The sequence below is a fragment of the Anticarsia gemmatalis genome, chromosome 11 (assembly GCF_050436995.1).
Source record: "Anticarsia gemmatalis isolate Benzon Research Colony breed Stoneville strain chromosome 11, ilAntGemm2 primary, whole genome shotgun sequence".
Classification (NCBI taxonomy): Eukaryota; Metazoa; Arthropoda; class Insecta; order Lepidoptera; family Erebidae; genus Anticarsia; species Anticarsia gemmatalis.
In genome coordinates this window covers 2,947,643-2,974,824 of record NC_134755.1, presented here as the reverse complement: position 1 = coordinate 2,974,824, position 27,182 = coordinate 2,947,643, and the positions used below count along the sequence as shown (strand labels likewise).

General features: G+C 34.1%; 1 protein-coding gene across 1 annotated transcript; it reads left to right on the top strand.

Annotated features, from left to right (window-relative positions):
- LOC142976536 (putative 2-oxoadipate dehydrogenase complex component E1 homolog) lies at positions 1–27,182 on the top strand. Its single transcript, XM_076119960.1, has 20 exons — positions 1–297; positions 1,262–1,388; positions 1,792–1,957; positions 3,926–4,142; positions 5,667–5,828; positions 7,014–7,087; positions 7,446–7,559; positions 8,599–8,712; positions 9,177–9,284; positions 10,932–11,089; positions 12,170–12,305; positions 14,877–15,008; positions 19,187–19,289; positions 21,387–21,544; positions 21,801–21,957; positions 22,814–23,016; positions 24,585–24,705; positions 25,147–25,335; positions 25,672–25,757; positions 26,783–27,182. Exons 1-20 carry the CDS (start codon positions 180–182, stop codon positions 26,891–26,893), a joined length of 2,754 nt encoding a protein of 917 aa, XP_075976075.1. The 5' UTR covers positions 1–179; the 3' UTR covers positions 26,894–27,182.

Sequence of the window (27,182 nt, the reverse complement as noted above, 5' to 3'; positions counted from 1 at the left end):
ATTCTTAACTCAGTGAGCGTAGGAACGCGTTGTCATCCACTCGTGCGCACCATGTCAAAATATAGAACGACCCGGCCTTGAATCGGGTCAAGTATTGAAATTCCGAACGTCATTCTAGCAAATTCGGTTTTTTGTTTTTTTTAAGTGTTATTATAAAGGTGCAGGGTGCCAGTGTTAAAATGTTGGGGTTCAAAGTGGGAGCGAGACAGCTGATGAGATGGAAGGTGTGCGATCGAATGATGTACCATTCGGGAGTGGGAGTGTTCGGACATCGACCGATGAAAGTGAATGAGACTGGTAATTACAGCGTTGTTTTATATGCGTAGCTTTATTCATGTTAGATAGAATGTGTCGAGAGAAGCATAGGATGTTATTAGATACTAGTTTCAAAAATATAAGACGTATCTTCCAATACTTTCATAGCTGTTGTAATTAAAATTCTCTAATCATTTCATAAGATCAATAACACAAACTAATAGACAAGAGAAGTTTGTTAATATTTAATTCAAAACTCAATCAGCTGGTTAGTACCTTTTACTTTAACTCAATATGTCACTTAAGAACTTCAAAAATAAAAAAAGAGACAATATTATCTTCTATATCTGCAAAACCAGTCGGCAAGTATGTAAGGTCGGCTTTTATAGATAAAATGCTAATCAATATTCGGTGGGGTTCTTGATAAACTACACATTACTTATCTTTATTTGGAGGTTATTCATATGAAACATGGTAAAAATCTAACATTAATTTGAAAATGCTTTTATAGTAGTAAAATAAACGATGTCTTTAATAATAGTATGCGAATATTGGCAATGCTATAGCTTTTTCGTCGATTTACGTAGATTATATTTATGAAATGAAATGTAATAAGTAGTCATTTCCAAAAATCTGAAGATATTATACAGGCTACCCAAAGACTACAATACGTTGTTGCTAAACTTCAGAAAGGAAACTTGAAACACCTATAATATTATTATTTAATTTTAACTCTTATTAGTCAAAAACGTGGCAATCCGAAATTAAAAACTGAGCTACATTTAAAAGAGGTTACATAAAAACAACAAAAAGAGAAAAGATAATTACTGGCCGTCAAAAAAAAAACAAATTACTTTAGGCGGGATATTTGACAGATGAAAAAAATAATTGTTGCGCAAACAATTTTTGGTAACTTTTATCAGTTGAATTGGAAAATTCTATTACTTTATGTTACTTTGATATTAAGTTAAATAGCAAAATGATAAATAATGTATTTGATATTTAGAAACTCCAGAAGAAATATTGAGTAGGAGGTCTGAGAACTGTCGGGCGCAACGACTGGTCGAAGCCTACCGTACTCATGGCCACCTCAGGGCAACTATCGACAATGTAGATTACAGGAATGAAGACAGGTAACAGTATAATGTTTTGTGTTAATTTAAAGTCGTACAAATACTTGAAATAAATATTTTTCTTATACTTTAATTGCAGTCTTCTGCTATTTTAACAATATTTGTGCTTAATAAGCTAACTGAAAAACATCCGAATGTAGAAAACTACTGTGATACTCTTAAATTGTACGGCTATTTTTTAATTGTCTATCATTATTTTTTTTAACTCCATGTAAAATATGGGTGTTCAGCTGCATCTGACTGGAAGCCGACTCCAAACTTTCAAGAACAATTTTATGAAATCTCGAGTTGCAAATGGTTTTCTATTACCCTAACTTTATATCACCTCAATAACCATCACATTCAATCGATTCTCATAAGATTTTATTCACAAACTTTTCAACTGTACTTTACGTAATTGTAGAACTGTGAAAGAGCTGAACATTGGAAGATATGGCCTCCGTTCTGAAGATCCCGTTGATTTGGGATTATTGTACGGTTATGATGGCAAACAATCCGTGCAAGCATTAGTGGATGAACTTGAAAGAATATACTGCGGACCTATATCGTATGAATTTTCTCACTTAGAGGTAAGTTACAGATAATATTAAGTATATACAATCTCGTACAAAATAGGTATTATCAACTACACATAGTAAAAAAAAGCAAACAACCTAATGAACATACATACATAACATAATGCCTGTTATACCCGAAGGTGCAGTGTAGCCGGAAGTGTATGAAATAAACCCACGTTTCGCCATTAACGATGTCAGTCCCATGTTAATACTCTTGCCATATTTGCAAGAAATGAAAATATGGCAAGAGTCTCGCAGCCTCAATATTTAGTACATTTTGTTGTACGTTATCAAACTCCTAACAACTATTAAGAATAATCAAATATAAATTAGAAAAAATCCAATAGGAATTATTAGTCCTACCAAGGAATCGGACTGCTATTGAGTACAATCTAATTGAAGAAAAAGAATAATAGCAATTTGTCCCTTCTAGGAATCGAAACCGGGACTTCGTGGTTAGCAGTCGGAAAAGCTTTTACTTACCATATAAGTACATAAAGTTATATATAAGTACATATTATAATAAATAAAATAAATAAATAAATTTAACCCATTACTGTCCCACTGCTGGGCAAGGGTCTCCTCCCGTAATGAGGGAGGGGTTAGGCCTTGAGTCCACCACGCTGGCCAAGTGCGGGTTGGGGACTTTGCATGCCCTCAATAAATGTATTAGACAAATTTTAGGCATGCAAGGTTTCCTCACGAAGTTTTCCTTCACCGTTGGAGCATGTGATAATTATTTCTAATACACACAACTTTGAAAAGTCATTGGTGTGTTGCCTCGGATTCGAACCTGCGACCACTGGTCTTGCGTAGGAGGTGTCAGCTATAAAACTATATTATATCAACTGAAACGTTTTCACATAACAAATACACTTCGTATGTAAATTGATAGTTAGTATATTATTTAAACGTCTGAAAAAGTCTGCAAGCTTCTGGTTTATGAATGTCTAGAGAGCAATTACACTGAATGAGAGGGATGTTTTGTTTTTGTTAGATAAACATAACTATTAAATTATTTAGTAAATATTTTATGAACTGTTGTGTTTAACTGTAGAGTCTATTAATAGAATTATTATTATTTATGTAAGATTCTGTCGTAATGTTTACTGCGTATAAAGATCGTTGTGACATCATTCATAGAATTTTCTACAAACCTGTCTTGGCATTTCGCAAGAAATTTTTCAGTTCAACATTCGCATGATTTAAACATTTAACAGATGGTGTTGAAGGAAATTCATGGCATCGTCTTCGTATCGCCGGATACAAAAGTTTGACAGTTCTTTTAATTAACTTTACATCTTTAATTGAATTTTCAGTAGAATGTTCTAATAACGTGTCTTCTAAGGTAATTTTATTCATAATTTCCCTAATTGTAAGTATAAAAAGGTTTTACGTAACTCCACAATTGCCGAATCATCAAACAGATTTATAAATAACCAATTACCTTCATAAATCATTTTGATATCATAATTGTCGAAGACACAGTGACAGTACACTAAAATAAGTCAAATAGTTATGTAGATATAAGTGTGAGATAAGATAAAACATTCCGGTTTGTCATAACAACATGACAAGGGAGATTTTCACACGAAAAATCACTCAAGAATTCTGTTCCTATGAGACCGTTAAGGAAACTTATCCTAGTTTTTCTTCACATTTCATCCTTTTGATTTGTAAGTCCTATTAAAATGTAGAGGTACATTAAAGACTAGTTTCATATCCTAAAATACTGAAAAGGTTTAAATTAGATTTCATTATTCCGACGGATTTTAATACATAATATTATAATGTAACGGTCTGAAGTGCAACTGAAAACACCACCTTGTATATTTTTAATTAACTGAACACTGATGTTCTTTCGTACAAATATTACATTATCTATAAGATTCACTATCCGGTAGTTGTCTGAAACTTACCCTCATGTAGTAAATTTAATGCTTACCCATAAGCTTTAAAAAATAACTTTTTGTATTCCAGACAGAAGCAGAAAGAGAATGGTTTGCCCAACGCATAGAAAGCGGCGTGGACTTAGTAGACAAAGAGCGTCAGATGGAAATCGCGAAGGAAATGCTTCAATCCCAAGCGTGGGACAAGTTCCTTAGTATCAAGTATCCTGCTGTGAAGCGGTATTGTGCAGAGGGCGCCGAATCTCTTTTAACATTCTTCTCGACGTTGTTCAGGCTGACTACTTCTGGTAAAAGATTTGAACTTTCATTTTAGCTATATATTTGTAAAGAAAATTTACACCTGTAGCCATTAAGATAAACGACACGTTACACAGTCAAGGGTTCGCTTCCCTCAAGTAATTGATGTTTGAACAATCACAAAGTGGTTTCTGTGTCTGTGTTAATTAGTGGTGTAAAAGAAGTTTACATGAAACACCTTTTAAAAAAGTAGCTAAATAAAAGCATCAGATTTTAATTATGTTTCAAAAACCTCGTCATATACTTATCCTGAAAATCGATTTTTGAGTATAGTTTTACAATACTCTAAATAACGTAGGTATCGATATTTTCAATAAATCTCATTCCAAAAATTATCTACAGTCAAATTAGTCTTAAATACGTATATTTTGGTAACATGAAACTTTTTACCTATACATATTGGAGTAATAAACCCCCAATTAGCTATAGAGGGTGACACCATTACGAACTCATAGCCAAATTAATATTGTAAAATGGAAGCCGTAACAAGCTTTATTAGAACAATTTATTAGTACATTCACCACCCATAATGATTTGACCGTAAGCAGCTTACGAACGACAATTTGAACCTTTTATCACCGAACTTTACTTGTCTCTCGTTTAAAATAAAGTTCCATGATGTTTCGTTAACGTTTATTTTATTAGTCTACGTTTGAAATTGTGGATATTACCTCATTTTTATTTAAAAACCGTATTTGTCTCGTAAAAATTATACAAGCATTTTATTTTTTCTATTTATACAATCATAAAATACGGGACTTTGGGTTACAAAACCACACAAAACCTTCATACTTTTTCTAGATACGAGGTCGTTAACTCCCACTTTGTAACTTTGCTTGGAACTAAGTCATCTCCTTTTAAACGCATAAATATAATATTTGTTTTATTAGCCTGGAAGCAGTCCTGTTGTATAATATTAAGTAATACTCCCTGTTTTCAATAATAGCGTCTTTTCAGTAGATATTTCCTCTACTACTATCGTAAGCTGGAAATGTACACGTGCCTTACTAATGGAATCTACAAACTAATTGGGATTTATAGTCAACAAATCTCGATAATATAGATTTACCCAAATTCTGTAGGCCTCCGTATTGTGGTATCGTTAATAGTAATGGATGAGTTAATTGATCTACGTTGCTGCCTAAAACTAGCGCTATGTTTAAGCCTGCTGAACATATTATTTTGAGTATAAGAGGCAATAGCCTTTTTCCAAATTATCAAGTGCATTTACAAATTTCTTTCTGCTGCAACACTTGTATGAGTTTTAAGACTTTGGTGGGGTGCCTTTAGTATATATCATTATTTTTTTTAGATTAAAATTATTTCCAAATAAAGTCCCTATGTGATTTTAACGCAAAAATATCGATACTAAAAAGATGTATAATAAATTTTAATATTTTACGGATAATAGACAATGTTTGAGAAAAGTATCTTATCTTATTTAAATAAAGTATTTTTACATTACAAATTCTTCACCACATCGAATAAACTTACATACATTTGTGTGTTTTCAGAGGGTGTAGAGCAATTAACCCTATCGATGGCTCATCGCGCAAAGTTGAATGTTTTAAGCGGTTTACTCCAGTGCCCTCCGGTCAAGATCTTCCAAAAGTTCAGCGGGAAACCAGAGTTCCCTGAAGAAGCGAACGCGGCCTGCGATATAGCTACACATCTTAGTAAGTGCATTTTTAAACAACTAAGGGCGTGTTCCCACTTTTTCGTGACGACAGATAATCGTGTAGTCTTAAGTGTTGTGGCATATTATATTTAAATGGAGGTGTTCACATACAGAACGACACGATTTACTGTCGTCTACGACATTTTTTACAGTGACGACAGATTATCATTCCAGTGGGGTCGGCTAGCGGCGACGACGATAAAATGCTTCGCGATCCAATGGGAACAGCTAGATACGATAGTCACTAAACGATATTTTTTTTTGACGACAAACAATCGTTATAATGGGAACAGCTAGAGAGAACAGTCGTCTAACGATAAATTAATCGTTACGACATAATGGGAACGCGCCCTATTAGATTTTCGAAACAATACAATTTATTTGCGAGGTTTTGATCCGGTATCTAAATATCTACTTAGCAACTTTTTAATGGCTTATTAAACTGGGCCTTAGAATTATCTTACAATAAAAGGTAAACGGATTCTGATCCAAGGTACTTGTAAAAAGTTGGTAATGGTCTTCCATCATATGGGTTTTAGAACATATCTACTTGATGATAAATACATTTGGTACCATCAAGACTATACGTTAAAAGAACCAAACAAATACTATTATTTTGTGGCATTGATTTATTTGTATACGAAAATTCCAGAAATATTTTGTAGTATAAAAATCCATAGCAGCTTATTCGCTTGTCGATATGAAAAGACCAATAAACCACAGCAATGTTATTGAAGCTCGTAGAGATGAAATATTTCACGACCATTTTTGTTGGTGGCGTGTAAGGAATTTTAGCGCTTTGTATGTGCCCTGACAAGCCTTTTAGTGCTTTCAGCTTTGATACCGCGGAAACGAATAATATGTCACTCATTCTTTTATTAGAGTTTTAAAGCCTGGCTTTAAATGATGTAGTACTTTATTTTATTTTTTACTTATTGAAAAAACGTAGCTGTACAAACTACTTTAGTAATTTTGGATAATATATCAAATATAAATTTCAATTCATCAATAACGTATTATCGTGTTTGTTTTTATATAGTTAATCAGACTACACGATTTGATAATTCAGTCTAATATTTAAATCACGGATGTAATAAATAGTTTCAGATTGGCATTTGAACTGCAAATTGCGCTATACCTACATACATACTACTATACAAAATATTGTTTGTTTCTATTTCAGGTGCTTCAGTCGACATTAATGTAAACAATAAAACAGTTAGAATTTCTATGATAAACAATCCATCACATTTAGAGGTAAGTATCATTTATGGCTTAATTTCCGTCCAAATAACCGAAAATTTTATAAGTTTAACAAAATAACGTATTTGGTTAGTTACTTTATTTCAATTTGTTACATTACATAACTATTAAGTTTTTGACAGAATCTTAAGAAAATCTATGAATTTCCGTATTTAAGAATATTCAACAATTCAATAAGTTATAATTCTCCAAAATAATATTTCGATCAAAGTTATAACTAACGGGTACGAACTGTATTATAGTATAACCAACACAAGAGAAAAGTTTTTAGAGCATTCCACTTTATAATAATTAAAATGTATTTTTGTTCTAGGCTGACTTTATAGTAATTAAAACTACCTTTTTGTTCTAGGCAGCAAACCCAGTATCAATGGGTAAAGCTAGGTCGAAACAATTGCGTCTCAAGGAGGGCGATTACTCACTAGACGGGAGTTCAAGAATGGGCGACAAAGTACTCAATGTACAGGTAACGAAACATTTATACTACTAATATTATAAATGCGAAATTTTGTGAGAATGGATAGATGTATAGGTCTATGCGTGTTTGTTACTCTTTGACGCAGCGACTACTGAACGCGTTTTCATGAAATTCGGTACACAGGTAGTTTATAGCCTATATTAAATAGACATTTTAACCCCGGAAAATCTATTCACGCAGAAAGACGCGAGAAGCATAATAAAGAATATTTTTAACTTCATAACCTCGCTTCAATTTGGGGAAGTGAATTTTATTTTAAAAGAAAATTAAATTTATTTAACATTTTTCCTCTCCTAATGAAGGTATGGATGATAAAATTACATTGTATTTTTAGACTATTGTTCCGTAAGCTAAAGTTCAGAGAGAAACGATCTATATTTCTGTTTCTGATGTCGTACTTACAAAACACAAAATATAATATGTATATTTTATGACTAAGTATTTTGAAGGTGTAATTTAGACAAACTCTCATTGTAACATACATTGCTATACTTAAATTATTTACACGTACGGTTTAAAAAACTTTGTTTTTTGAATACTACTTTTCTTTAAGTTTTAAACTTATTGCTGAATTCACGTTTCGCGCTGATACCGCGATAAAATCAGCCGACTGTTCAGTATATTTTTATTAATAGTAGTATTAGTAATAGTAATTATATTTTTCATAGTTTCATACGAAATTAATCAAGTTGAGGATTCATTTGTGATCCTTCATATTAAAATTTATTATATTAAAATGTTAAAGAGGCGCCCATAGCCAGGTGCGCTCACCGCTCGGTAAACGATCTGTGGGTTAAGCAACCCTTGGCGCGGTCATTCCATAGATGGGTGACCGCATAGTGGTATTTGAACAGGGCGTCTCCGTGCTTCGGAGGGCACGTTAAAAGTCGGTCCCGGTTGTTATCTATTACGATAACAGTCGTTAAGCCATGTCAAAGCCCTTCCGGGCGGCTTGAACAACTTTGACACTAGGTTGACCACTAACCATACGACAAACAACAAACACACAGCTAAAAATATTTTGCAGGTACACGGAGACGCAGCGTTCACCGGTCAGGGAGTGAATCAAGAAATGCTCATGTTGTCTCAGACGCCGCACTTCAACATCGGTGGCTCACTACATATTGTTGTTAACAACCAAGTAAGTAACTCGATACCTCAGCTACTCTCGGATTCAAATCATCGATGAACCCCGAAATTTGTCACTGAAATTATTAACTCTATAAAAACTTGAAGTACGGATTTAATTTGATCTCACGAGTAAAGTAACTGCTGACTGACCCATTGTTTTATGAGAGCAGCATATTTTCATATTAAACCAAGTCTGTGAAGGCTTTGCAATTACATTTGAAAAGTTTATTTTATAAACCAATACTGTTCCATGCTGGTCAAGGGTCTCCTTCCCAATTGAGGGAGGTCTTGAGTCTACTATGCTGGCTAAGTTGGAGTTAAGAATTTTGCACACATTTAAGAAATATTTCCATCTGCCGACCACTTGTGTGGAACGCGCAAAATTACGATGCTTGTAAATAAGTATGGGTATATAATTGTAGGGAACAAATAATATTATTATAAATGAGTGATTAATAAGTAAATAATTTTCAGGTAGGGTTCACTCTGCCAGCTCTGCGTGGACGCTCGTGTCGGTACGTCACTGATCTCGCGAAAATTATCTCCTCGCCCGTCATACATGTCAACGGTGATCATCCTGAAGTAAGTTACTATTGTTTATACAGGATTATTTCAAAACTTCAAAAATCTAGTTGCTTTATAAAACAACCAAAAATATAGTTGTTGCCTATGATGTTAGTTGTCTAGTCTTGCGAGGTTTCTGGTGTTGTACAAATAACCCTGCATCATGCTTTATATCAAAATTGTTTTTGACGAAAGTATATTTTCGTTTAGAGCATACCCGTTAAACGATCCACCAAGAGCACAGGTTTGCTCAACTTTTTTATAGAGAGCTGAAGTTTTGTCTCAAAGGATAATCATAGGCACGAAAGGTTAATCCAAAAATCGTGTGTTCCAGCACCTAAGTATTTTTCTATTATTTGGAATCAGACCCACTTTTTCAACAGTATCCACAGCAATTGCGTTAAACAAACATAATATCTTACTAATACTTGGTCAAGATATAACTAAGATCATCTAAACCGACAACCACTCGTAATACCTCAATAATCTTAGCCAAGCGGCCTCAAGAGAATACAAAACTCAAACTCAAATCTGAACATTCTCTCAGTTCTCATAAATTTACTCTTACCACTTAAAGCTTGAAAAAGGTTCCCGGTATTTATAATCGTTAGACACTTTGATGTGTTATGTGAACACGTAAACATTATAAATTATGTAACAAGTGGGATTTATTCGTCACCTTTACCTCGTACGTCTTTATATACCTAAGCTGAATAATTTGTTATGCTCTCAACTTTTTATAAAAAATATACTCGATTTTGTCTGAAGTTTTTCCACTTCTTAGGTGTAATAGATTAACTAAAAAATGTTTTTATCATAGAAATACAGAACCTCTCTTTTTTTTCTCTTCTTTTTCCTTTTTTTTTACTCATATGGATTTTTATCTTACATACTTTACATTACAGCTTAGTGTATGCTAATATTGTAAAAGTTGATTATAATATGAACATAGTAACACTCTATATTCTGTATAAATCTAGTTTTCATTGATTAGAATTTCTTAGACTAAGATTTATGTTATAAAACGGCATTTTTTACTTAATATAACCCGTTGTATTATTAGCAACGACATGTACATAAATCTTAGTTTAAAATAACAAAGTTTGCACTCGTAATTAATGTAGTATTATCAAACTGTTTAAGTGTTTATAAAGGACAAATTAAATACAAGACGACGTTAATTTTGTTTCAATATTAGCTACAGACGTAACAACTTGCAGTGTACAGAGACTAATTGGTTTACCTGCTCGATATTTCTTATTTAAAATTAACTCTGCTCTTCAGAAATTGTCTTTATAGAAGAAATGTCATATTATTTGACTATTTCTTATTACTAACAATCACATTTCAGGCTAATTATATCTTATTGTTATTTATCAGCATGTGAAATAATAATCATAGTGTCTTAACATGTTTTCCTCCCTATATATGGCTTTAATTTTAATAATTGGAAACTAAGGTATTAAAAACACATAAGGGCAGGCCTGCCGAATGAGACATTGTATAGACAGCAGACATTTTGGATGATTCGTATTACAATAATATTTTAACCACAAAGAACTGTCTCCATTAAAAATAAGTCTTTCCAGACAAAATTATTTATCTTTTATGCAAAATATTTTACCAAATAAATGGTTACACTACAGTGATATTTTCTCTTCACAGTTGGTAGCAAAAGCAACAAACATCGCCTTCGAATACCAGAGGAAGTTCCGTAAAGACGTATTCATAGACTACAACTGCTATAGACGATTAGGACACAACGAACTTGATGATCCTACCTTCACCAACCCACTGCTTTACCAACTTATACACAGTAGAAAGTAAGTATATTATTTATTACTAGCTGACCCGCGCAACTTCGCTTGTGTCACATAAGAGAATCAAAATTTTCCCCGTTTTTGTAACATTTTTTACTGGTATTCTGCTCCTATTAGTCGTAGCGTGATAATATATAGCCTATAGCCTTCCTCGATAAATGGGCTATCTAACATTGAAAGAATTTCTCAAATCGGACCAGTAGTTCCTGAGATTAGCGCGTTCAAACAAACAAACAAACAAACAAACAAACAAACTCTTCAGCTTTATTATATTAAGTATAGATATTATTACTTATTGTAGTTCTGAGCCTGGTTGTCAATTTATCTATATAAGTATATATTTAAACAAGTATATAAGTACGTTTATCAGTTATTTGGTTACCATAGTACAAGCTCTGCTTAGTTTAGAATCAAATGACCGTGTGCGAGTTGTCCAATAATATTTATATTTATTTAAGTATTTGCTATTACTTTTACTATTCTTGTAAACTAACTATAGGCCTGTATTACGCAAGGCTACGTAAATCCCCGACAATCAAAGATTGTAGTTTTGAAGCGACAACGGCATACAAATCCAGTCCCGCGACTGGATTGAAAGTCGGCAACGCAACTCATGTTTAAACCTCAAACTCAAAGGTTAATGGATACGGGTTTTCTTGCCTAAGTCGCCTTGTTTTTTATATTAGTTTATAATAAAATAGACAAATAGAAATAGACTTAGCATACCTTCACGAACTATAAAGTATTTACTTACTTTGCTCTTCTAATTTGCCTCTGCTTGCAATATTTTGTTAAACGCCTTGCTTTAAATGAGCTAGTGGACAAACTTAATACTGAATTATTCCCTACAATGGGTTACTTTGTCGGGAATCAGTCATTGCCTGAATAAATTTATTGCAGATGATTAAGGTGGCGTCAGGTAGAATTAGTGCACTTTCGTTCGTTGTCGGGAATAATTAAAGAGTAATTAAAGAAAAGGCAATCGTGACACCTTTTAGCTAAAACAATTTCTTTAAAATTAAGTGAAACTATTTAAAAAATGAAAGGAAATAAATAACCTAAGTATATTTATTTTTTGTATAGATCGATCCCAGACATGTATGTGGACAAATTAGTGTCCGAAGGAGTACTAACAACTGAAGACGTTAAGGATATTTCAGCAGCATACACGAGCTTCTTGCATTCACAGTATGAGATGATACCAACTTATAAACCTGAGGTAAGGGACGCAAGTGGTCGCAGGTTCGAACCCGAGGCAACACACCAATGACTTTTCGAAGTTATGTGTGTATTAGAAATAATTATCACATGCTCCAACGGTCAAGGAAAACATCGTGAGGAAACCTTGCATGCCTAAAATTTGTTTAATACATTTATTGAGGGCATGCAAAGTCCCCAACCCGCACTTGGCCAGCGTGGTGGACTCAAGGCCTAACCCCTCCCTCATTACGGGAGGAGACCCTTGCCCAGCAGTGGGACATTAATGGGTTAAATTTATTATTTATTAAGGGAAAAACTGTAGAAAGTAATACATATCATTAATTAATATGTTACATCATACCGGTCGATATTACTTTTTTATATACGAAAGCATAAACATAATTTTGTGTAATTACGAATACAACTTCTTCTTCTTAAAGCGCCTCTTCAACTAGTGAAGGTTGGCAATCAGCTCTGCATATTTCGTCTTAACTTTTGCCAGACGAGAGAGTTCAGCAACACTCCCTATGCCCGTCCATTCTCAAATGTTTCGCAGCCAGGATTTTCTCCTCCTCCACGAATACAACAGGGATCTACAAAAAATATCTAGCCTACATTGTTTTTTATTTTAAAGAAATTTAAGGAAAACAAGAGAATTCTTAAAGCTACATAAATGCATAACATTTTTATTTTAAAACTAGCTAGACACAAAGGTAAATATTATCCCAGTAATTTGTCATCAAAGTAAGTCCTGTGGTAGAGCACTAAATATTTGATCAACTCTCAGGAATAGCAAAGTGCTATATAGTTTCTAATAAAAATGTTTTGAGTCGCAGTGCTAATATTACCCTTTGAGGCAGTCTAAGGCTTCATTGCTTTACATAGATGCTTATTCACGGTATAATGAATATATCTCTACATACAGTTCTATCTTTAATGCATAATTCTATCTTGTTATCAGTGTACTTTATTCTAACTGTTGTGATTGCTAATGATTAAGTTTCGTTTGCAAACTTTTCGAGTTCGATTAATACGTTGGAAAACGGTAACGTGTTCCGTATAGTACCGCTACCTAACATAAAAAGTTGATGCATTTCCTAACACTTTTAAGTTTAACAGGCGTAAAGTTATTTAAATAGAAGATATCTATCAGTCTCAAATATTAAAAAATATATAAATGTTTCTTGCAATGTTTGCACTAACATAACAAAATGATGTATATTTTAATAATATACCTACATTATATTTTAAACAAAAACGGTACTCAGTCAGGATAAAATATACTCGTTCGCGTCGCAAAATTAAACTCATGAATTATGTAAATCCACCACTTTATATTTGAAGAAGGCTCTTAGTACATGTTAAGTGTAGCCTTAGGGATGTAACATCATCAACTGAAAATGAATACTTATATTCTAAGTATACTTTAAGCTCTGAGACTATGTAAAGTGGGAACACAGAGAATATAGCAGTAGATTCAATTCTTTTAAGCACGAAATATAAGCCTTGTCTTATTAAATATAGCAACACTACGAGTATAGTGTACACGTTAATAAAACTACGTATTGTTAAAAGTTCAAGATTTACATCATATTAGACAATGTTACATAGGTTGCATTTAGCGTAAGATAAAAGGAGACGCTTCGCATCCCAGCGACTTGCGTTGCAAACACGTCGCATTGCAGTTTCATGCTTTCACGCTGAACTCAGATGAGCTCACATTTTGCATCTTGAAGTTCTATATCAATCTTTGAAGCTTAAAATTGAAGCTGTAAACTTAAACCACTGTGGTAACTAAACATTCATATATCCAAGATAAATCCCTAAATTCAAATGCAATAATAATATACACGTCCTCAAAACGTAAACGTAAAAGACAGTACTTACCGGCTAATTGTACGGCGTAATTCTAATACTACTTACAATCACTACTTGTGTGGTGGTGTCTTTTCTGTCTTTCTTGTTTGTTTTTGTGAGAGAAATGCTGATAAAATCAGTATAATTTAGTTGGACCAAACCATTATACAACGTGCCGCTACAATGTACTGATAGGAAGCTATTCGGTCACAGTCATGATCTGTTGCGGAGCTCCTCTTTCAATAGAAGGATTTTTATTAACTCTATTCTCTGCTCAGAAAGGAATCCCGACGCTGCAGCCATTGTTACGTTGTCTACAGATTAAATTCTTTGATAAAATTCTAAATGCGTTTCCTCTACTGTACAAAAGTAATTGAATTTTAGTACCATGTTTGTTGTTGCTATTTAATTTCTTTACTCTAACATGTTATGAATTCTTACAAAGATATTATGAGGTATAAACTAAGCTCTACGAAATTCTTTATAGTGAGGATGTTTTGCAGTGTTTTACATGTCCCGCTGAGATTGGTTTACATTCCATTGTTTTTTAGTGTGTAATATTGTTTATAAGAGTTATTATATAGAATTAGAGACGCAACCCGAAATTTTTAAAGAAATCACTTTTACAATGATACTTTAAAAATTACTGAAAGAACTGCACTGGATTACAAAAGACTTACAAAAATATTTATTGTTGGTAAACAATAGTATACATAATTATATTTAATTTTAGGTATCATACTATCAAGAGCAGTGGTCGGGAATGAAGCCAGCCCCCAACGCGATCGAGATCTACGACACGGGAGTAGACGCTAACATGTTGAAACTCATCGGACAAGCCTCTGTTACTGTACCTGAAGACTTTGTAAGTATACCTTATTGAAATAAGACTACTAATTATACTACTGAGCTTCTTTAAAGCGCGTCACGTTGAAGGGTTACGACAGACAGGTTCGATTACCGTCCGGAAGAAAACAGTTGTGTGATTCACGAATAGATCTTAGGTTTGCTTATCCTATTTGTCAAGTTGTCTTTTTAAAACCAATAGTATAAGTATGCTCCTAACCAATTATATTGGATGAGCTCCTTACTACTAATTTATTGCTTGTTAAGTTTTATAGGTATACTTATGCGGCGATATATGGAATAAATTTTAAAAGCCTTAGGATGTAGACAAAATAAGCGTTACGTTCCTTATCAATGCGTATAGTAGAGCGAGAACCACAAACCAAGTCGATATTATCAATAGAATAATCAACCTTTCACCTCTACAAACTTTAACTATAAAAACTAGAAAAACATCCGACAAAGAACATTAGTTCCATTCTGTATGTTTTCACCACGTCACAAACATTGCACTTATGTACTAAAACAATTGGCCGATTGACCTCATAAGTAAACATCGGGGACACGAATCCCGAACGTTATGCTCCAATTGATTCGATGTTTACCGACTGTACCCTTACATCGATATTAGGGATTATATCGACTGAACACTAGCAATCCACAACTGGTAATGTACTGCTTTTTGCGAATATGTGTGTAAGCTACTATGAGGTCAAAATAAAGAGAAAAATATTGTTCGTGACGTGTTTACACATGACAAACATCCCACTTTAAAAAAATATTTTAAATAAGTTATGACAATATCTTTGTTTGATCATAGCTCAAATTGATTATTAAAGCATAAAACTTTATAGATCGTCTATTTGGTAACATCGAAAACGAATGCTCCTATTAGGGAAAAGCTTTAAAACGAAGGTCTGCATTTCAACTACATAACATTGGTCAACACGAATTTTGAGTCTGAGTTCTGTACCTTTGATTTTGATTATATATGCCTAACTAAAGAAAAAAATAATATTTTTATCTGATAAAGTTTGCTTTTGTAGCTTTTAGAACGAATTTTAAATTTTAATGGAAAAGCTCATTTTTCACTTTCAATTATAAATTATAAGAGTAAAAAAGGTATGATTTATATATTTTTATTCATTTAAATGATAGAATAAGGCATAAAGAAACACAAAATACAAAAAGGATACAATTTTTTTTATAGAAATGAATACTTTTGTTTTTTTTTGTGTGTGAAAATAGGAACTTGGTGTGATCAGTAGGATCTCTCCATATTCGTAGTACTGTAAACTTTTTTTTTCTCTCCTCAGTACCAGGCTAAAAAAATATAAAAAACATTTATTAACGATGTACACATTTAATGTATATTTAAAAAAATATACATTATGTTATATATTGTATATAAATGTTCATTTAATATAAGGTGTATTTTCTTACCTTCTAAAGTGTTTTTGCAGTTATTACACAAGAAGTGAGGTGCCCATATTTTATCCTGACTTCGTACTGACATGTTAAAATACGCTTAATAGGCTTCACAAAGTGTCTTATTTGATGATAAACAAATTGTATTGGCTCTCACTTTAATAAATTCATCACAAATGTAGCAAAAAGAGTCCACGTCGTTTTTACACTTTTTCGATGCCATTTTTAGACCTTGTGACGCAAAAAAATATTTTATTCCTTTAGAACGCGCACGCGCATACTGCCATGACACTCTGCTACCGCCCACTTCACACCCCCAGCCCCCTCACCCCAGGTTTTGCGTCATAAAAGTAACGGCTCTTCAAAAATCTACCAAAACCCCATATATTTAGTTTTTGTTCTATATAGTACAAAAGCAAACTTATTTTATTATTAATGTTATTCCTGTTTTCTTTTTGATTTATATAATCAGAAAATAATCACTAAAACACAGACTCAAAAAAAAAAATTTTTTTGTCGACTTGTGAATTACCCGTGTGTGATCATTCTAAAGTATGGAGTTATAAACCCATTTAGTCGTGACTACGAATACATACTGATCTACGAATTCTCAAATGTGCAAATTACAAGTAGCCAATACGGTATACATGATAAATCTATATAAAACATCAAAAACAAATCGAACAAAAACCCTTGCTATATTAAATCCTACGTCTTACACGCTTCGGTTGTTATTGTTCGGGATATGCGAATCCTTTTCTTGTTTACATTTATAGTAAATCCTTGGTGAGGATTCGTTCTGGTACTTGAACAACGGTTTCTGAGTAAACAATAGTTCGATAATACCATTGCCGGAAAAAACTTTTTGTTTTCTTAGTAAAAGAAGAAAGTATGGTTTACTAGAGGCCGCCCGCGACTTCGTCCGCGTGGAAACGCTTCCCGTGTAAAATGTGAAAAATAAGGAAAAAATGTTGTTTTTAGCAGTAATGTGAAAAATCAGTAGTCTAGGAAGCCATCCATGACATTTGTAACAGTCCAGCAGCGATTTTTCATAATTTGTATGAAGTTATCCAAGTGCTACTGCGGTATATTGTCCCAGGTCTGGCTAGGAGACAAAAAATTCCTTTGAAAACTAACTACGGGATAAAAAGTAGACTATGTGTTATTTTAAGCCTTTAGCCACCAACATACCAAATTTCATGGTAATCGGATGAGTAGTATTTACGTGAAAGAGTAACAAACATCGTAAAGTAGGATTCCGATGGCTACTTCAAAGCAGAACTTTGTAATATAACTCGATACATGTCGGTCGACCTACCTTCGTTTATTGCAGGGCCTACCGACTGAGCTGTAGTTGTGAGCGATTCCTGCACACCCTATGACCGTATTCTTTTAAATAATTACTAGCCTAAGATGGATCTCCGTCTAAATTTTTGTTTTTAAAAGACATCTCTTATGTCGCGAGAACTTTTACAAACATACTAACAACTGTCACAAAGTACAACCAGACCCGAAAAAATAATTTGTGGATCACACGTGGCGACCAAGTTAACCACTGCGCTACGGAGGCCGTTTTTCCATACCTATCATAATCGGTTAGCGTGTTGTGTTTACTATGTGAACACTATTTAGATGATTACAACGTTACAGAAAACCATCGAATGCAGCACTAGGCCGGCCTTTATTTACGATACGTGCAATATTGCCGTGGGATTACCTAACATTGCACATGCATCGCGTGACAAACGTCAATATGCTAGCGGCAATAATGTGTTACTGCACAGGCTTTTGTTATTTGTTCACCTCTGCCACACCAATTTACACTGAGGATTCCGCACTAACCCGATTTATGGGCAGTCTTTATAATTTTTTAGACATTATTATATTGTTTTTGAAGAATAATAGTGTATCGAAACTCTTTTAGCAAATCTGACATACATTAAATCATAGAATGAGCCTGCTGGACTACCTAACAGGACCAAACAATACATTATTCCAAAGTATTTTAATAAGTCATCAAATTACTATTATTAAAACTGACTTACGTTCGTTTGATACTTTAATTACGTGCTTAGCTAACATACCTTAAATTCAGCAACCATATCTCCCTAGCTAAAATGGTTCAATAGTTATGCTTTGCCAATCAAGGAACACAATTACTAGTATGTGGTCTAACATGCTGATTTCCCGTGACACATGGCTGAGGGGTCTACATTTGATATTAATTAAGTTTCGCAACTCAAGTGTCAATCAACTAGAAACAATATTACTTGAAATAGGAAGCTGTGAATGTGTTGACTACCTTCGACGTAATTACGTGGTACATTGGAATATTAAATACTGAACACACCAGCAATTTTTAGGTGGATAGTTCGAACTCAAGTGTGGTTACAGAGACAAACTTTTATCTTTAAAAGACACGGAAATCTCGCGGATAATTTTACACCCAAAGTACAGAAAGTTAGTGAAATGCAACCAGAATCGAGCAACTATCTATAGAGATATACGATGAGATCACTTCATATTATGGTGGAATTCAAAATGTTTTCCATAATTAAAGCCTGTTGAAACAAACGTTACGAGTACCGATGATGAGTTCTACTCTACCTTGTTCCACTCAACTGTACACTGCTGTACAACTCAATATGAACCCCTAAAACGACACCGAATGTTTGTAATCACGCAACATATCAACCATTAATCATCAGAAATGTGGCCCGTGTGTGTAACTGTCAAGAAACAAGGGTTAATACATTCCCTTATTTACAGAATGTTCACCCTCATCTCGCTAAAATACATGTGAAAAACCGTCTGAACAAACTGTCAAGTGGTGCGGAAATCGATTGGGCGACCGCAGAGGCGCTAGCTTTCGGTAAGTACGGTAGCCATTAAATAAGGATTAGTTAGGAGATTTGTAACTATTTCTATTTATATCTCCCTTTGGATTTAATGTTCATGGTTAGAGCGAAGATCGGATTAAGGTTAAGATGAGGAAGTTGTTTTGGTGTTAGCGGTAGTAATGTGTGTGTGTTTGTTGAAGCATATTACAGGAATTAAGAATACGAGGTAATGTTTGCGTAAGATGTTGTTTGTTGAAGCATATCACAGGAGTTAAGGATACAAAGTATTGCACTTCTTATGATATTTTTTGATACTACGAGATATGTATATCTAAGTTTTCTGTTTACATTATATTTTCACCCTTTTAATTGGAAGAGTAAGGTCTTACGTTGCATGAAGCTCTCGTGTCTCATATTTCAGCAACTTTAGTTACTTATATTATATGCAAAAGCTAATAGATAATACATACCTACATAGATTAGGTAGTGGTCATCTCCCCACATAACATTCTCAAAGTAAATCCACCTGGTCGTTTTCCTCGGAATTGTATTGCATCGGAATTGCATCGTGTACGGCTACAGTGATCGAGTAACGAGAGAATTGGATCGTGGAGCGAGATTTGATTACTAACGAATTGATAGGTGATATGTACAATGTACCACTAACTGTCATGACTTCCATCAATCAGTGCGCTATTACAATATCGATAGCGGTTAAATTAATCAATGTGGCGATTTTCCTTTGACTATTTGTATTGTAGAATACTTTATCTGTATAATTATTGAGTTTCTATTTACTCTTGTGGTTAAAATTATGTTTAGTATTAAATAAGAAGTACCTGCTTTTATTTAAATATTTAGCTGTCAGCCTCTTCCACAAATAATAAAATATTTTTTCGACTTTCGTCATCAAACAAAAATATTTGCAGACAAGTCACGCTACGCTACGCTATACCCTATACCCTACGCATGTATTGTCTGCAAATATAAACAATTGCCTTATTCATCTTTATCAGATACTATTATTTTGAAAGTAATCATCTGTTAGTTAACCCTACTCTAAACCATCTCTTAATAGCTTTCCTCCAATGCAGTTAAGGTCGGTTTCAGTCGGGAGATTTATTTTTAATCGCTTCAGACAAAACTTTCTTACTATAGCAGAGATCACACTTGACAAGAGGTGAATTATTAATACAGCTTTAGGCTGTCTAAAATGTAGTTTTAGCTGCCATATGTGAAGCTCTAGCTATTTGTAGTTTCTCAGAATGACTATCACCAGTTATTTTGACTTACGACTTAAGAAAATATTTTGATTAAGTAGTTCTATCATCATTTCATTCACGTAAAATAAGGTCAGATGATTTAGTATTCCGCATGGAGAGATATAATCAACATCTATGTACTGATAAACTTTTATCGTCATAAATCAGTAGGTACAGTCAATCAGAAAACTTTTGTTCTAAGACAGTGTTAGAGTCGTAAGAGCGAAGAGAAAAGTAGGTCGCACTAATTACATCCAGATTAAAAGAGATTGGTACAAGTATTGATTGAAACTGCAACTGGAAACTGTTCAGAACTCCTTACACTTGTAATCTACTTTTAAATGAGACTAAACTTACGCGGGAAGATCTTATTCACTTTTCATTCATTTGAAACTGAATAAAACGCGTAGTTGGAGTTGATTAAAACTGAGATACAATGTGATTATACTGTTGTAGTTCGTGTTTAATTAAGTTATAAACTCGCTACATTTATGTTTAAGGAAGGAACTTCGTAATATAGAGAAATAAACTACTATAATATGTAATTGTGTTGTAATATTACTCTGTTCCTTTTAAATAGTAAATCAAGGAACGTTTAGTCGTTCATGAATCTTTTTGGTTTTTTGTACTTAAAGATACCAGAAATTGTATGCCATAATTAATGAATCAAGAGCATTATCTGTTACAAGCCGTAAAATACTCCAGGTAGCACATTATATCCATTTCAGGGGTGGAAATTACCAAGTGGGAGATGGTTGATCAGGAATTTGGATCGGGCTTGGTATATTATGTATTTAGCCCACGGAATAGCCAGTGTTATTTAATTTTCACTATTATTTTAACTCAATCTCTACGAATTATTCCCAGGTTCCCTTTTAATGGAAGGTCGTAATGTTCGTCTGAGCGGAGAAGACGTGGGCAGAGGCACCTTCTCCCATCGCCACGTCATGTTAGTAGACCAGAAGACTGAAGCCATCACGATACCGCTCAATCATATTCATGAAGACCAGAAAGGATTTTTAGAAGTAAGCACTCTTCATAACCAGTTAAAGTTCCAGCACATTCATTCAGGATAGGTTTCATATTAAAGCAGTAAATACACATGGTATTAAATACTTTTGAAACTAAAGTACGAAACGTAAATAACTGATTTTACAATCAAGCTATGACAAAGTCAAAAGGTTTACTTATCTCTCAGTCAAAATTATATATTTATAAAGAACGCAAATATCACAATCAGCTTTTGAGAACATCTCTCATTCTTTATACGAATGTTTTCAGGTGGCAAATTCCATTTTATCCGAGGAAGCTGTGTTGGCCTTTGAATACGGCATGGCGTTTGATTGTCCCGATAATCTGTGTATTTGGGAGGCGCAGTTTGGAGATTTCTACAACGGCGCTCAAATTATTGTGGATACTTTCATCGCTTCGGGAGAAAGTAAGTATTCTTCGATAATAACTTGTAATTTTCGAATTGAAGTTTGAGTTTGAAGTATGTGCCGATTTGACAGCTCTTTTTTTCATATATTTGCATAACTATATACATTTATTAGACAGGTTATCCGTAATTTTCAAAAGCCTTGAATCTGGTCCTACAAGGTTTATAAGAACGAAAAATATTATACTCTCCGATTGTAGCAGAAAGTAACGTAAAATGTTGAAAAACAAACATCCCCGAAATTGCTTTATGAAAGATTCAGAAATTTCTGTGAGCAAATAAAGCGATCTTCCGAAAAATACCTTCTAAAACTGTCTTTAAGGGATCGTTTCCATAAGAAATTATCAAACAATGTAATAAGTTGTAAAAGTTGAAGAAACTCATTTGACAACAAAGTCCATAACTCTGGAGGTATTAGGGGATGTAACTGAACTTTTTCTACGTCTCTCCGTCGTCTGCTAGTAATACGATAAAATCATGAAACGAATAAATTTTAGAAAGAACGCTTTAAAGTAATTTAAGGAATAATGCCTTTCTACTAGCATTTTGATTCTAGAAATCGTCTTAACTCGCATTAAAGATTAAGACGATTTAAAAAAAATAGTTTATAATATAATTTCAAAATTAAGTAAGTATTATTTTTTGTATTAGTTTAGAGTAAACTAAAAGTAACGTCTGGTTTGGATGGAATTTTACTCTAGAACGATAAACTACTCTTTATAAAGAGTATATGAATGAATCGTGTAAATGAAAGTCACGGAATCACAAATCTTTTCACACGGACGGAGTCGCGGGCAGAAGCTACTCTAGTAATCATTTTCAGAATACACTATTAATTAATTATTTTTTTCCACAGCAAAATGGGTCCGTAGCAACGGTCTAGTGATGCTCCTCCCTCACGGCTACGACGGAGCAGCATCGGAACACTCTTCTTGCAGAATGGAGCGGTTCTTGCAACTGACCGACAGTTCAGAGACCAAACCTGACTCGGAGAACGTGTGCATGCATGTCGCCAACCCCACCACGCCTAGCCAGTACTTCCATCTATTAAGGAGACAGGTATGACCTTATATTACAAACGGAGAACCGGCAGCTAGCTATGAGGTCTCGGGTTCGAACAAAATACTCTTGGTGTCTTCCAATTTATATTACTTTATTTGTTAATACCTCGGAGTGCGTTAACGTGCCCGGTAAATAGCAATAGGCTCGCCCCCTATTACATAGAATTAACATTGTTAATGGCGAAACGCGAGTGGATGATACAATAAAATTCAAGTTTGGGACAGACTATAGCACAGATAATGTGTATGAATGTCTTTATTGTAAACTAGCTGACCCGCGCAACTTCGCTTGCGCCACTTAAGAGAGACTGGATCAAAATTTTCCCCGATTTTGTAACATTTTTCGTTACTACTCCGCTCCTAATGGCCGTAGCGTGATGTTATATAGCTTATAGCCTTCCTCGATAAATGGGCTAACTAACACTGAAAGAATATTTCAAATCGGACCAGTAGTTCCTGAGATTAGCCCGTTCAAACAAACTCTTCAGCTTTATAATATTAGTATAGATGTATTCCTCTCTGGGTACATACGTACTTTATCATTGTGATTTTATATCAAACACAATAATAAAATACATTTAAATAAATCAGATGGATTCAAATCAGGGATAGCCAAAAAACGGGTCTAAATTAGAGCTACGATTTTAAAAGAGCTCGGAAATTGCTTCCATTTAACTAATTACAGCCGTATGCAGAAGCATTTTGGGTTAAAATAAAGTGGTTACCAAATTAGTTGCCTTGTCGCTACTGCGTCCGTCCGCGGTCTACCATTATTACCAAAGTTGATAGTGATGGATAAGCGAACAGAGAAAAATACTATATTCATTTAAAAGAGATCTTTAGCACTGGTCTCTTTTCGTAATAGGGTAGTTGACTGAGTAACGAGAAATATTAAACTTGTACCCGTAAAAGATTCACCTGCCTGCTCATGGTACGTAATTTTTTTGCGTAAATAATGAAAATACTTGAAATTTCAGAGATTTTTAGTTTAGAACAATTTAAAGTTCAGGATGGAGAATTTAAATTAACTTCATTAATGTTTTTAAAGAACTCTCAAGCTTACAAAGTTTATCTTCGATGTTTTCTTTCAAAGTTAAACCTAATCTTACATTATATTATTCTCAAATAAGTTTTGCTATTTATACATATGAAACAGTATTAATATGAACCAAACAAACTATAAGAACAACGCTACGAACTCGCTCTACCTTCTTTAACGGAAATTTTCTTCGTTTACATTAAGACAAACTAGGCTCTTATGAGATTTTATGATAATGCTGCAAAGAATTTACGCAGATTTCTATACAGAAATAAGAAAATATATACTCTGTATACGCGTAAGATTACGCATTAAGTTACTACTTAATAAGAAAACACGACTTTGAACATGCTGCATTTGCTATGCACAAGGTTTTATTCACATTACAGATTTAACTAGTGTTTATGGAACCAATACGAAATCGAAACTAAAATTTGCATAAATAATGCAAAAATCACTCAATAATATTACTTTTTTAAAGTTATGTTCTCAACGGAACCTAATTTTAAAATTATTTTTGTTGTTAGGTTGTAAGGAACTACCGCAAGCCTTTAGTAGTGGTCGCACCTAAAATACTGCTGCGACTCGCTGATGCCGCATCACCTATCTCAGACTTCACGCCTAACACATATTTCAAGAATGTTATCGGTAAGAAAAACATGTTTATTTTTCCAGTTAAAGAAAAGCCAGGAATATAACTATCTGTTACAAAAAGCTATATCTTAGAGTAATGACTACAGAAGAAGTAATCTAATTGCCTCGTCAAGCAATCAAAGACATTGTTATGCGATACACCATCTTGTCGTCCCATGTGTTGTTCTGAAGTGTTTTTGAAATCCAATCATCGTATAACCATCACACACAATCGTATTATTTAACGGAGGATGATGATGATGAATACAAATTCAATATCAGTTATTATCTTCTACGGCAACAAGGCATAATTATGTATTACTGTGATCTCCAGTCAAAAGCATTTGACCCACACTATTTCTTTAGCAATACTTTATTATCAAGAAAACAAGAGCGGTATCAGTATGCTTCCACTTTCTTCGATTTATAAAGACTAACTTAATAAAATATTCTCAGGTGACCACTTAGCCGATCCACTAAAAGTAAAGCGAGTAATCCTAGTGTGCGGCAAACATTACTACGAGCTGAACAAAGAGCGAGTGAAGGCTAAGTTGGATGACGTCGCCATCGTGAGGGTGGAGGCCCTCGCGCCCTTCCCGCTACACGACCTGCAGAGAGAACTGGACAAATATCCTAATGCTAGGAGTAAGTGCTTATAATAACGATTTATAAAATGTTTAATTCAGATTTTGTGATTTATAATGACTGCTGAATTTTCCCTTCCTGTGGTATAAAAGTGCTTCTTTTTACATTATTCTTGTAATTGCCTTAAGTGATGATAAAGAGTTAGGTATCATGAACTAATTTCTTATACACTATACAGGCGTTCTTTGCTGAATGTAGAATTGGTCGTTATTGTTGAACAAATACCACATAGGCGTCAATACTTTGTGATAATAATATGTGAAAAAACCATACAAGCATCGTAGTCCCAATACTAGAGACCCCATCATGAAAATAATCTGAAAATAATCTTTACAGAATTCATTTGGAGTCAAGAGGAACACAGAAACATGGGTGCATGGAGCTTCGTCAAACCGAGATTCGAGAACCTTCTCGGAAGAAAGGTAAAGATATTTTTATAAAGAATTCCATATATACGGAGTTATTTGGTGTCGCGTATGGAAATGATTTCGCCAACATTTTGCCCTTTTCCCCCTCATCCGGTAAACAGTTTATTTTGGAGAGAATTGGCGCGAACTCAAAGCGTATACCTTGAGGGATATTAAATGATGCATTATTTAGAACTGGAGAGAAATCTCCATACGGAAAAATGTACCTTATATGTTGTTACTTAGCGAGGTGAGAAAAATAGAGCTTTACAGATATTTTTCTTACATTTTCTGTTAGTTATTATATTTACCTCTATAGGCTTATCTAATATGAATAGTGAAACCGGCGAGACGTTATTAGCCAGTCCCATTAACATACCATCAAATAGTGATAGGTATAGTTTGATTGCAATAACAAAACAATGTTATGTTATCAAGTTAAATAAAAAAAAATCTGTCGTGTCGCTAATCCATTCCGGCTGGCTATAATAGTGAAGGAATAGAAAGTACTCTAGGACACTTTAAACAAAATCGCGCGCCGTAGCCCGGTTTTAAAATGAAACTGGCCGCCGGATGGCGGTTAACTGCCTCTGTGGCGCGGTAGGTCTCAGGTTCGAATCCTGGGTCGGGCCAAAAACTCTTTTCTGAGATTTTCTGTTTAAAAATTCTCAGAGATTGCCCGGAGTTAGGAAGTTGAGGTCTTAGACCTCCGTGCCTCAGAGAGCACGTAAAGCCACCTCTCTCTGGTCGTGTCGGTTTAGCCGTCCCACTAGACTATGAGAGTAAAGGAACAGAGGGTGTACCTGTGTATTGTGCACACACTTGGCCACTATAAACAAAGTCCTGCACAGTTGGCTGTTTTCACACCGTAGCCGAAATCGGCCAGGACGACAACAACAACAACAACATCTAAGCCCTTGAACAGTATCAATAGTAATTTATTTTTAGGGCCCATCAAAAGGCACGTGGCTTTATAATGATCCCATTAATGAAACTATCACTTCGAGGAGTAGTTTTGTTCAAAGGAGATTATGTTTCAGTTATTGTACGCGGGTAGAGCAGAAGCGGCGACGCCGGCCGTCGGTGCAACAGTACTACACCGCGCTGAAGTCGAACACATATTAAAAGAACCATTATATAACCTTAAATAATATAATTTGTATACAATTACAAACAAACTTCATTTTATAATACAACGGGTCTTAATGACGATTCAAATTTTTTATGTTATAATACCTTATTTGTTTCCATCGAATAACATCAACCGTGGTAACGGGTTGCCCCTTTTAAGACCCATTGCATTATAATATTATGTTAATATTTCGTTTTGTTATTACTGCCAGAATATTGAATAAATCTGCATTTATTACCGGTATGGTATTGTAAATATTCGTATTTATTTTATTATAAAATGTATTAAACCTTTGGCATTGTTGATTT

Coding starts and splice junctions, on each gene's coding strand:
- LOC142976536 (XM_076119960.1), top strand. CDS start 180: ATGTTGGGGTTCAAAGTGGGAGCGAGACAGCTGATGAGATGGAAGGTG. Junction 21,958..22,813: donor TTTCATCGCTTCGGGAGAAA/GTAAGTATTCTT, acceptor TTTTTTCCACAG/CAAAATGGGTCCGTAGCAAC. Junction 23,017..24,584: donor TCCATCTATTAAGGAGACAG/GTATGACCTTAT, acceptor TTTTGTTGTTAG/GTTGTAAGGAACTACCGCAA.